We start from the raw sequence: 13,121 nt of genomic DNA on the forward strand, positions 1-13,121 counted from the left end.
GTATAGTTTTGTTTGTACCTGTCCTTGGAGAATGTGCAAGGGGTAATGGATAGTATAGTTCTGTTTGTACCTGTCCTTGGAGAATGAGCAAGGGGTAATGGATAGTATAGTTTTGTTTGTACCTGTCCTTGGAGAATGTGCAAGGGGTAATGGATAGTATAGTTCTGTTTGTACCTGTCCTTGGAGAATGTGTAAGGGGTAATGGATAGTATAGTTCTGTTTGTACCTGTCCTTGGAGAATGCGCAAGGGGTAATGGATAGTATAGTTCTGTTTGTACCTGTCCTTGGAGAATGTGCAGGGGGTAATGGATAGTATAGTTCTGATTGAACCTATCCTTGGAGAATGTGCAAGGGGTAATGGATAGTATAGTTCTGTTTGTACCTGTCCTTGGAGAATGAGCAAGGGGTAATGGATAGTATAATTTTGTTTGTACCTGTCCTTGGAGAATGTGTAAGGGGTAATGGATAGTATAGTTCTGTTTGTACCTGTCCTTGGAGAATGTGTAAGGGGTAATGGATAGTATAGTTCTGTTTGTACCTGTCCTTGGAGAATGTGCAAGGGGTAATGGATAGTATAGTTTTGTTTGTACCTGTCCTTGGAGAATGTGTAAGGGGTAATGGATAGTATAGTTCTGATTGTACCCGTCCTTGGAGAATGTGCAAGAGGTAATGGATAGTATAGTTTTGTTTGTACCTGTCCTTGGAGAATGTGCAAGGGGTAATGGATAGTATAGTTGTGTTTGTACCTGTCCTTGGAGAATGTGCAAGGGGTAATGGATAGTATAGTTCTGTTTGTACCTGTCCTTGGAGAATGTGTAAGGGGTAATGGATAGTATAGTTTTGTTTGTACCTGTCCTTGGAGAATGTGTAAGGGGTAATGGCTAGTATAGTTCTGTTTGTACCTGTCCTTGGAGAATGTGTAAGGGGTAATGGATAGTATAGTTCTGATTGTACCTGTCCTTGGAGAATGTGCAAGGGGTAATGGATAGTATAGTTCTGTTTGTACCTGTCCTTGGAGAATGTGTAAGGGGTAATGGATAGTATAGTTCTGATTGTACCCGTCCTTGGAGAATGTGCAAGGGGTAATGGATAGTATAGTTCTGTTTGTACCTGTCCTTGGAGAATGTGCAAGGGGTAATGGATAGTATAGTTTTGTTTGTACCTGTCCTTGGAGAATGTGTAAGGGGTAATGGATAGTATAGTTCTGATTGTACCTGTCCTTGGAGAATGTGCAAGGGGTAATGGATAGTATAGTTTTGTGTGTACCTGTCCTTGGAGAATGTGCATGGGGTAATGGATAGTATAGTTCTGATTGTACCTGTCCTTGGAGAATGTGTAAGGGGTAATGGATAGTATAGTTCTGTTTGTACCTGTCCTTGGAGAATGTGCAAGGGGTAATGGATAGTATAGTTCTGATTGTACCTGTCCTTGGAGAATGAGCAAGGGGTAATGGATAGTATAGTTTTGTTTGTACCTGTCCTTGGAGAATGTGTAAGGGGTAATGGATAGTATAGTTCTGATTGTACCTGTCCTTGGAGAATGTGCAAGGGGTAATGGATAGTATAGTTTTGTTTGTACCTGTCCTTGGAGAATGAGCAAGGGGTAATGGATAGTATAGTTTTGTTTGTACCCGTCCTTGGAGAATGAGCAAGGGGTAATGGATAGTATAGTTCTGTTTGTACCTGTCCTTGAAGAATGTGCAAGGGGTAATGGATAGTATAGTTTTGTTTGTACCTGTTCTTGGAGAATGTGTAAGGAGTAATGGATAGTATAGTTCTGTTTGTACCTGTCCTTGGAGAATGTGTAAGGGGTAATGGATAGTATAGTTTTGTTTGTACCTGTCCTTGGAGAATATGCAAGGGGTAATGGATAGTATAGTTCTGTTTGTATGTCTCCAGACCTGCCTCTCTCATTTTCTGGTACAGCCAGTCTCTTGGGACATTCCTGAAAAGTATGAGTGCTTAATGGTTTTGTTTATGTACCACATTTTCACGTTTAAGGGACTTCTTTTTTTAATCTAATTGACATCTTTTAAACATGGATCTGTATTACTTAGTATTATTCTTAAGTGTGTATTTAAGAGTGGGCTGAACTCTGCCAGAACAATGACATTTTGTTTAAATACCAAGTACATGTCTGAAAGTCATACCTATCTATTAAATAGGCAGCATTTCAGGACATGTATAGTACATAACATACTTCAACAACAAGAAAATAAAGTGACCAAGAGCAAACATATTACATATTTGTACCATTAATGTAAAATTGTACATACCTTTTATCCCTTTTTAATTCATCTTTAACCTCAGTGATATATGAACTAACATCAAAATCAAAGAAGAATCCACTCTCAACCACACCTACAATAGAAAACAGAAGACTATTACTAAAATATAAATAAGTGGTATACTTTCCAATATATACACTTTCTGATAAGAAATATAACTTAAGTAACACAAACATAAAGACAAATCATTTTTAAAAGTAACAAGTATACAATCACAAACTATTAGGGATTGGCACAATTCCTGAAATCATATTTGAATATTCATTTTTCTTATTCTAATATTTTAAAAAACTTGAAAAATAAAACAATAATTTCATCTGTCATTAATTGACCTTATCATATTATGGTATTCCTGTAAATGTATTCCTAAGATCCTTGTCATAAACTAACAAGAGCACCGCCTTGCGGGTGCAGACCGCTCATCTATTTTTCTTTTTATAGGTGAAGGGACCTATCTCAATTTCAATCACAAAGGAGGGAGGGGTGGAGTGGAGAGGGGTGTATAGTGTGGGGGTGTGGTCATTTATTACATTATCTTCCAAAAATGCAAAAAAAAAATGCAAACAAATATTTTTTTTATTTTTTTTTTGGAGGGGGGGGGGGTATTTTTGGATGGGATGGTTGGACGGTATTTAAAAAAAACAAAAAACAAACAAATATTTATATATATATTTTGGGGGTGGGGGGGGGTGGGGGGGTATAGTGTGAGAGTGTGGTGGTCATTTATTAGATGGTCTTTTTAAAAAAAATGAGGGGGGATTTGGGGGGTAGGAAATTTGGGTGGGGGGCGTTGGGGATGGTTTGGGTGGAGTTAATAATGGTATGTCAGGTAAGAGTTGTTTTGTCAAAGTATCAATCAAATCTAATCATAAACAAGGGCTGTTTGCAAAACATGCATGCCCCCCATATGGGCTGTCCGTTGTAGTGGCAGCCATTGTGTGAATATGATTTTTGTCACTGTGACCTTGACCCTTGACCTAGTGACCTGAAAATCAATAGGGGTCATCTGCGGGTCACGATCAATGTACCTATGAAGTGTCATGATCCTAGGAAAAAGCGTTCTTGAGTTATCATCCGAAAATCATTTTACTATTTCGGGTCACCGTGACCTTGACCTTTGACCTTGTGACCTCAAAATCAATAGGGGTCATCTGCAAGTCATGATCAATCTACCTATGAAGTTTCATGATCCTAGGCGTATGCGTTCTTGAGTTATCATCCGAAAACCATTTTACTATTTCGGGTAACCATGACCTTGACCTTTGACCTAGTGACCTAAAAATCAATAGAGGTCATCTGCGAGTCATGATCAATCTACCCATGAAGTTTCATGATCCTAGGCGTATGCGTTCTTGAGTTATCATCCGGAAACCATTTTACTATTTCGGGTCACTGTGACCGTGACCTTTGACCTAATGACCTCAAAATCAATAGGGGTCATCTGCAAGTCATGATCAATCTACCCATGAAGTTTCATGATCCTAGGCATATGCGTTCTTGAGTAATCATTCAAAAACCTTTTTACTATTTCAGGTCACCGTGACCTTGACCTTTGACCTAGTGACCTCAAAATCAATAGGGGTCATCTGCGAGTCATGATCAATGTACCTATCAAGTTTCATGATCCTAGGCCCAAGCGTTCTTGAGTTATCGTCTGACAACCACCTGGTGGACGGACCGACAGACCGACCGACCGACATGAGCAAAGCAATATACCCCCTCTTCTTCGAAGGGGGGCATAATAAAGAAGTTATGGCAATTTTCACAAAATTAAACAATTTGACCTTGAGAGTCAAGGTCATTCAAAGGTCAAGGTAAAATTCAACTTGCCAGGTACAGAACCCTCATGATAGCATGAAAGTATTTGAAGTTTGAAAGCAATAGCCTTGATACTTTAGAAGCAAAGTAGATCTAAGCACAAAATTTTACCATATATTCAAAGTTACTAAGTCTAAAAAGGGCCATAATTTCGGAAAAATGACAACCCGAGTTATACAACTTGTCTTTTACTGTCCCCTTATGATAGTTTGTGAGTGTTTCAAGTATGAAAGCAATATCTATAATACTTTAGGGGTAAAGTGGACCAAAACACAAAACTTAACAAAATTTTATATTTTTTAAGCATGAAGGGCCCATAATTCTGTCAAAATGCCAGTCAGAGTTGCATAACTTTGCCTGCACAGTCCCCTTATGATAGTTAGTAAGTGTTGCAAGTATGAAAGCAATAGCTTTGGTACCTAAGAATAAAGTGGACCTAAACAGAAAACTTAACCAAATTTTCAATTTTAAAAGTATACAAAGGGCAAATAATTCTGTCAAAATGCCAGTCAGAGTTACATAACTTTGCCTGCACAGTCCCTTATGATAGTTTAGTTAGTAAGTGTTGCAAGTATGAAAGCAATAGCTTTGATACTTAAGGAATAAAATGGACCTAAACACAAAACTAAACCAAAAATTTCAATTTTTAAGTGTAAAAAGGGCATATAATTCTGTCAAAATGCATGCCACGCCCAGAGTTATCTAACTTTGCCTGTCCAGTCCCCTCATGATAGTGAGTAAGTGTACCAAGTTTGAATGCAATAGCATTGATACTTTATGAGAAAAGTGGACCTAAACGCAAAACTTAACAGGACGCCGGCGCCAAGGTGATGACAATAGCTCATAATTTTTTTTTTTTTAAATAGGTGAGCTAAAAAGTGTGCCATACCCAAGCTTGTATAAAGGTGAAATTCAGAATTCTCATTCTAATATAAATGTTCATGTAGTTTGCTCTCTAAAAAAGGACTGGAAATATATTCTGACAGGTATTCATGTCAATACATTTATAGCATGTATTGCACGTCAAATGAAAACTTTTTACCGCTAAAAGCCTAAACACCTAAAGAACAAACCAATATCAAGAGTTCCACAGTCGGAGAGATATGCCCCCCCCCCCCCAAACTAGTGTTTTTCCCAGGCAGTTAAAGCGTGGCGCGGCGCCATGCCCTTTTTTGTAGCGCCACGCTGCCCTATTTACAAGCCATTTAGCGCCACGCTGCCCTTTCCAAAGGCCACCGCCCTGCCCTTTCATGAGCACCCGCTGTTTTCCGCCCTTATTGATAACGTCTTAATTGCCCCTTGACCAAACTTCTAAGCCGACAATTATCAGATTATGGCCCCAAAGCAGCGAAGAATCCGTGGTTGTGAATTAGTCATGCGTGAATAACCCCGTGCCAATATAAATCGATAATGTCAGAGGCTATGTTATACCAAGCGCACTTATCTGTCGTGTACTCCTCCACGATAGAGCGTGGACAGTTACTTCAGAAACTTTTGATGAAAAACTAGATGTGGAAATTGTGCATTTCATGCATATTTCAGTTATATCAAAACATATATTTTTACGCAAATTTACATTTTAAAACGCAAACAAATTAATTCTTTATTGTAATCATCTTTAAGATAATTAATTATTGAAATAATTACTAAGACGCACACTAACGAAACAAAATGTGAATCGCGTATACGGCGGACGTATTTTACAATTTTACTTTGCTATGCGCACCTGTCGCTTACATTATTTTTACAAGATGGCGGACATACAGAATTAAATTGTGACTCTGTAAAAATGGCAAATAGCGTCGTAAACGATGGAATTAACGACGGAGATCATAAATTTAGAAGGAATTAATGAAATGTCTGTGAAAACAACGATGCATAAAAATGTTTTAGATAGCAAAAACATATTTATTTGTAATCTACTCAGTGGATGTATGTCACGGAAACGAGTGTTTGCATATTGTAAGCGATCAGTTTACTCGCAATTTTAAACACCTGACAAGATTATCGTTAGAAAATGGGATAAGACAAACATGGTTTCATTTATATACTAGTGCATCTGTGTATAATCAGATTCATATGCATATATTGCTTTATTTTGTTTGTCGTGCTGTACAGTGTATTGAAATAGCATGGAACTCAAATGTACATTGCAAGGTAAATATATTAATAAATCAAAGTAAGTTAAATACATCAATTACCATTAAATGTGCTTGTATATATTTTGTTTTTTCCACAAATTCCTCTGATAAGATTACATGTTTCTCCCTAATTAGGTATTCACGGAACGTTTTTGCCTTATTTTGTCTAAACTGCGCGCTAAAATGCCCGTTTTGAAAGTAATGCGCCATGCCCTTGTGCCGTCCTGGGAAAAACCCTACAAACAGGGGTTTGAACTAGTGGCCCCAAGGGGTCATCTACTGTCCAAGACCAATGAGCATGTGAAGTATCAAGATGATCGGTCGATTCGTTGATGAGTTATTGATTGAAAACAATTTTCACCCTTATTGTGACAAACACTTAGACCTTTGACCTAGTGACCAAAATTTTGGTAGGGGTCATCTACTGTCCAAGGCCAATGCGCATGGGAAGAATCAAGCCAATCGATCAATTAGTTGATGAGTTATTGATCAGAAACCCTTTTCCCACTTATTGTGCCAGTGACCATGACCTTTGACCTAGTGACCCAAATTTCAATAGGGTTCATCTACTGTCCAAGCCGAAGGCCAATGCACATTAGAAGTATCAAGCCAATCGGTGAATCAGTTGACGTGTTTTTGATCTGAAACGAGTTCACAATTATTTTGTAACAGTGACCTTGACTTTTAACCCCAATTTCAAAGGGGTTATCTACTGTCCAAGGCAAATGCACATGGGAAGTATCAGGCCAATCTGTGAATCAGTTGACAAGTTATTGATTGGAAACGATTTCACACTTAGTGTGTAACAGTGACCCTGACCTTTGACCTAGCTAGTGACCTCAATTTCAATAGGGGTAATCTACTGTCCAAGGCCAATGCTTATGTGAAGTATTAAGCCAATCGGTCAATTACTTGACGAGTTAGAAATTAGTTGATTAGAAATGATTTTCACACTTAGTGTAATGGTGACCTTGACCTTTGACCTAGTGACCCAAATTTCACTAAGGGTCATCTACTGTCTAAGGCCAATGTACATGTGAATTATTAAGCCAATCCGTCAATTTCGTTGATCAGTTATTGATTGGAAACTATTTTCAAACTTAGTCTGATAGTGACTTTGACCTAGTGACCCAAATTTCAATAGGGGTCTTCTACTGTCAAACGCCAATGCACCTGTGATGTATCAAGCCATACGGTCAACTGGTTGACCAGTTATTGATCGGAAACTATTTTCACACTTGGTGTGATAGTGACCTTGACCTTTGACCTAGTGACCCCAATTTCAATAAGGGTCATATACCAGGGCCCTCAATCCATTTTAGGGGAAGCGGATCGTTTTCCTCATGAGGGGGAATTTGTGCGGCGTTTCGCTTTAAGGGGGATTTTTTTACTTACTCTCTCATTATTACATTGGTACATGTTTGCACTATATTCATTTTTTTTCCATAATTTAGTATGTTTGACAAGATTAAATTGAAATGGAATTGTGATATTATAATCATGAGACACATCTTTAAAAAAAAATAAATAAAAAATAAACAAAAAATCAGGGGGAATTTTTCCCCCAAAAGGGGAACAAAGTATACTTTTCAGGTGGGGGAATGCGGCCGATTTTTTATAGATTGAGGGCCCTGTCTACTGTCCAAGGCCAATGTGCATGTGAAGTATGAAGCCAATTGGTCAATTTGTTAACAAGATATTGATCAGAAACTATTTTCACACTTTGCGTGATAGTGACCTTGACCTAGTGACCCCAATTTCAATAGGGGTCATGTACTTCCAAGGCCAATGCCTATGTGAAGTATCAAGCCAATCAGTCAATTCATTGAAAAGTTGATGGGAAACAAACTGGTCTACCAACAGACAGACAGACCAACCGACATCCAGGAAAACAATATACCCCTTCCTCTTCGAAGAGAGGCATAAAAATGAAGATATACATTGTACTCCAAATCTATGTAACCTGCAATAATGCCAATACAGTTTCTTCTGCACAATTGACTGTTTTATATCATAACCCCCGGAAACCCGACATGCTATGAGAAGTTGGACATGCTAGGAGATGTAGCTGATATATTTCAAAGAATTTCGGTAGGGTAAGTAAATCAAGTTCTATAATTGTTTAAAGGCATTTTTGAAACAAAATATATTTTGGTGCATGCAAAAGAGGTATTACCATGTATGTTAGAAAAATCCTGGTTATTAATATTCAGGATTTATTGAAATATGGCTATTTAAAATCGATGATGCAGGGATTTGTCCCATATAAGCACTTTATTTACAAATTTCTTTCAAGGTATGCCAGTGAAAATGTTTTTTCACCGACAATTATATTAACCAATGTCCCCGAGTAACATATCTGCCAGGGTTTCTTAAAAAAGTTCGTATTGGTGGAAAATTTTTACTTTACATACAACGTGTTGATGAAAAAATGATATGACATGGTGCTGTACAAAGATGTCGAGATATGACATGTGTGAAGTTCATTTATAAACTTAAAAGCTCACTATTACAGCTGATTTATGCCCACTCTGACGCATTGTAGATCATTTTCATTGAACTTTGAGGTTTTATAATGATATCCGCTCTGAAAGTAAGTTAATTTCCAGCTAATTTGTATCTTTTTTTATTGTTTGAAAATCATTGTAAATGTAAAGCAATTGATTCATACAAGCATGCAGTCTGCACAAGCTAATCAGGGAATACATTTTACGCCTTAACTTGATTTTTGTTATTAAGAGACATTCTTTAAACAAAAAAAATCATAAAAGCGGAAAGTGTCGTCCTTGATTAGCCTATGCGGACACTTTAAGCATGTGCATTAAGCCCCCTTTTCACAGGACGAGGCTCATATTGTAACTGGGGAGTAAACGTTATGGTAATTCTCAATAAAGCCATGATGTTGATGGTATTAAAAACTGATCAAGAATTTAATACCCCATGACACATATAACCTGCTGTATGGTTATTATGAAAACACCATTGAAATAAGTGAGGACAGGTATTTATCAAAACATTTACTAATACATGATAGCAATCTGCTAAAAGCTAAAATGTGACAGTACAAAACGCAGAGTAGAATTATTATCTCTCAAAATTAAACATGTGCATTGAATGTTTGGATTGGAATATTTGGCCACTTTTCTAACATCCAAAAATGAATTCCCATCTCTACAAAATAAAATGTCAAACACACATACAAGATCACATTTTTGCTATAAAAATTCACTAGTGAATACTGGTAAAATATAAAGAATAAAAAAGCAGTAGAATAACAAAGTACCATATTTATGTGAAATAAACATAAACAAATTACCTGGCAGAAGAGCATTTTCTGAGAAATATGTTTTAGCATTGAATGGTTTGTATGCCAAAGCCATAAACCAAATGACCCCAACAACATAGCAAGCTCCAGACAGGATGTTGTTGTAACGAGATACTTTCTCAACTATCAACTGTCTTGATTTTGGATTTGAAAGAATGCCCATCTTCTCTGCAAGAGAAAAAAAAACAACAAAATGAGTAACATGTATCATCATGAATGGCTTGATGTAAAGCATCATTAAAAGTACAAGTGCCCAAGCATAAGCAAACCAGTGGGAAATGAGTTAATGACCACAACCAACAACAGGTCCTTTCCTGGAGTATCTACGGTACTGGTCAGCTGAATTGACCCATTTTCCCATTAAAAAAAGTAAACAGAATTACCAATTTGAAAAAAACAAAAAACTATTTGAATAAGAGATGTGTTTGTCAGAAACACAATGCCCCCTAATAAACCGCTTTTTTTTTAAACCTTTGACCTTGAAGGATGACCTTGACCTTTCACCACTCAAAATGTGCAGCTCCATGAGATACACATGCATACCAAATATGAAGTTGCTGTGTTCAATATTAAAAAAGTTATGAAAATTTATGTTTTTTTATATTTAGACCTTTGACCTTGAAGATTGACCTTGACCTTTAACCACTCAAAATGTGCAGCTCCAGGATAAGTAAGTAAGAGATTGATTGGAGAAACGAAAATTATTTGTTTTTAATTTTTGACCTTTGACCTTGAAGGATGACCTTGACCTTTCACCACTCAAAATGTGCTTAGCTACATTGAATAGAAATGTAGAAGAAGTTGGCTACTAAATACATGCAACATTTTATGCAAATAGAGCTACAGATAAGCTGCGTATTTGCGTAAATACGTAATTAAAAATAGGTGGATACACAATTTTTAAAAAATCTGTGCGTACCGGTACGCAAAACAAATCGCGGATACCAAATTTGAACCGCCTTCTATACGTAATGAAAAATCCCGTTTTGTTTTGGCCGTTTTGACTTAATCAACAAGGCCGTTTTGACTCGAGTCTTAATCAACAAGCGCTTGTTTTATCTGGTAACCAATAGTTTAGATGATAACACAAGCGAGTCAAACAAAATGCTATTAAGCAAATATCGTCTATTACTATTGACTGTACTTAATAGCGGCACACCAGACGAAAAAACTTTGCATATATCTATTTTATTGTGCCAATACGTCGTTCTGTATTATACTTTAAGTCAGTGTACCGGATTTCTTTTACATTTTATGGTGATGGACACTTTTTAACTACCGGAGACTTGATATAATGTACAAAGGCATGTTTTTATCGCGTACTTATATACCTCTGTGATTGTGAGGATTCGTTCATTCTGTGCGACAGCATCAGACACTACCAGAGGCCGCCAACCTCAAACTACCAAGGGCAGAACTACTAGATCTACACCTTGGGTACTCTGATAAGTCAACAGGGGAATCTTACAACCACAACAACAACAACAACAATGGCGTCTCGAGGCAGACGAAAAGTTCCGCAAAAAATACAAAACAAGAGGACCATTATGGCCCTGAATCGCTCACCTGACTAACCAAATACAATCCCAACCCAGATTTTATCAAGATAAACATTCTGACCAAATTTCATAAAGATTGGATGAAAACTGTGACCTCTACTGTCTACACAAACAAATTGTTGACGATTTTTCTATTATTTGACCTAGTGACCTAGTTTTTTACCTCAGATGACCCAAATACAATCCCAACCCAGATTTTATCAAGATAAACATTCTGAATAAATTTCATAAAGATTGGATGAAAACTGCGACCACTATTGTCTACACAAGGTTTTTCTACTATTTGACCTAGTTTTTTACCTAGTGACCTAGTTTTTGACCCCCAAATGACCCAAATACAATCCCAACCCAGATTTTATCAAGATAAACATTCTGACCAAATTTCATAAAGATTGGATGAAAACTGTGACCTGTACTGTCTATACAATGTTTTTCTACTATTTGACCTAGTTTTGACCTAGTGACCCAGTTTTTGACCCCATATGACCCAAATACAATCCCAACCCAGATTTCATCAAGATAAACATTCTGACCAAATTTCATAAAGATTGGATGAAAACTGTGACCTCTACTGTCTACACATGGTTTTTCTATTATTTGACCTAGTTTTTACCTAGTGACCAAGTTTTTGACCCAAGATGACCCAAATACAATCCCAACCCAGATTTCATCAAGATAAACATTCTGACCAATTTTCATAAAGGTTGGATAAAAACTGCTACCTCTTTTGTCTACACAAGGTTTTTCTATTATTTGACCTATTATGTGACCTAGTTTTTACCTAGTGACTTGTTTTTTGACCCCAGATGACCCAAATACAATCCCAACCCAGATTTTATCAAGATAAAAATTCTGACCAAATTTCATAAAGATTGGGTGAAAACTGTGACCTCTACTGTCTACACAAACAAATTGTTGACGGACACATGCACGCACGCACATACGCACGTACAGACGCCAGACATCACACGGTCACATAAGCTCACCATGTCACTTCTTGACAGGTGAGCTAAAAACATAAAGACTCCTTTGTTTTGGTAAATAAATCTAAATCTTATTGACAATTGCAAAGGGCATAATTAATGACATTATTAACTCCATGTTTTGTTCCGTGGACATCTGCGGTAGTATTTTAGATGAACTTGTTGATGAGGTGCACAGGGGGGCTGAAACGGTGTTGGGATAGTATAGTAAAGTGTGTTTAGACCGAAAATGCCAAAAAATATTTGTAAATATAATAATAGTAACAAGGGTTTCAACTAAAAAAAATTATTTTCTGACAGCCATCAATCAGATATGTTTAAGTTCTCCAAAATGAGATTTTCAGTGCCTTATGCTAAAAGTTGTTATTGTTTATTGATAGAGCTATGTCTTAGCAACGTCTAAATGCCAAAGGTTCATTTGTATTATTTTTTTGCAATACAACTGGACTCTGATTGATGGCTGTCACAAAATAAAACAAATGAGTTGAAACCCGTGTTACTATTATTATTTTTAATTTTGGTTTTGGGCATTTTCGGTCAAAATACACTATATTATACTATCCAAACACCGTTCCAGCCCCCTATGATGGGGTGTGTTGTGTTTCCAAAACGAAAGTACTGGCCCATATTGGAACAAAAACAAGTAGAAACACATTCGATGAGTGGGTTGAGAAATTCCATTGTTGAATCTGATAGCAGAAAGATGGAACAACCTATACTGCAATTGAATACATAACAGTGACTTTTAGATACAGTTTTGAGAAACTAAATTCATGTTTTATTGCAATTACCCAATTCACTTGTTTGTTTTGGTACAAATACCCAATTATTTTTTATATGAGCGGGTATCATACTTTTGGATACCCAATCACTTTTTCCATTACTCAATTCATTCTTATTTTGAAGGGTATTACCCACAGTGCTCCAGCTAGGCCTAAATCGAAGGGCGCCGCGCCCTGCCCTCCCAAACCTCAATCATAAACAGAAACTCCTAACTTTTAAGTTATA

General features: G+C 37.0%; 1 protein-coding gene across 1 annotated transcript in view; it reads right to left on the reverse strand.

The window, feature by feature from the left end:
- LOC127846117 (glycosylphosphatidylinositol anchor attachment 1 protein-like) overlaps window positions 1–13,121 on the reverse strand; it is a 43,337-nt gene that overhangs the window by 24,570 nt on the left and 5,646 nt on the right. The window contains exons 2-4 of the mRNA XM_052377293.1: window positions 9,563–9,739; window positions 2,276–2,360; window positions 1,839–1,944 (exon numbers count right to left, since the gene is read on the reverse strand). Coding sequence (XP_052233253.1) covers window positions 1,839–1,944; window positions 2,276–2,360; window positions 9,563–9,734 — 363 coding nt within the window. The 5' untranslated portion in view covers window positions 9,735–9,739. The remainder of the gene's footprint in view (window positions 1–1,838; window positions 1,945–2,275; window positions 2,361–9,562; window positions 9,740–13,121) is intronic.

This window comes from Dreissena polymorpha, chromosome 9, assembly GCF_020536995.1.
Source record: "Dreissena polymorpha isolate Duluth1 chromosome 9, UMN_Dpol_1.0, whole genome shotgun sequence".
Lineage (NCBI taxonomy): Eukaryota > Metazoa > Mollusca > Bivalvia > Myida > Dreissenidae > Dreissena > Dreissena polymorpha.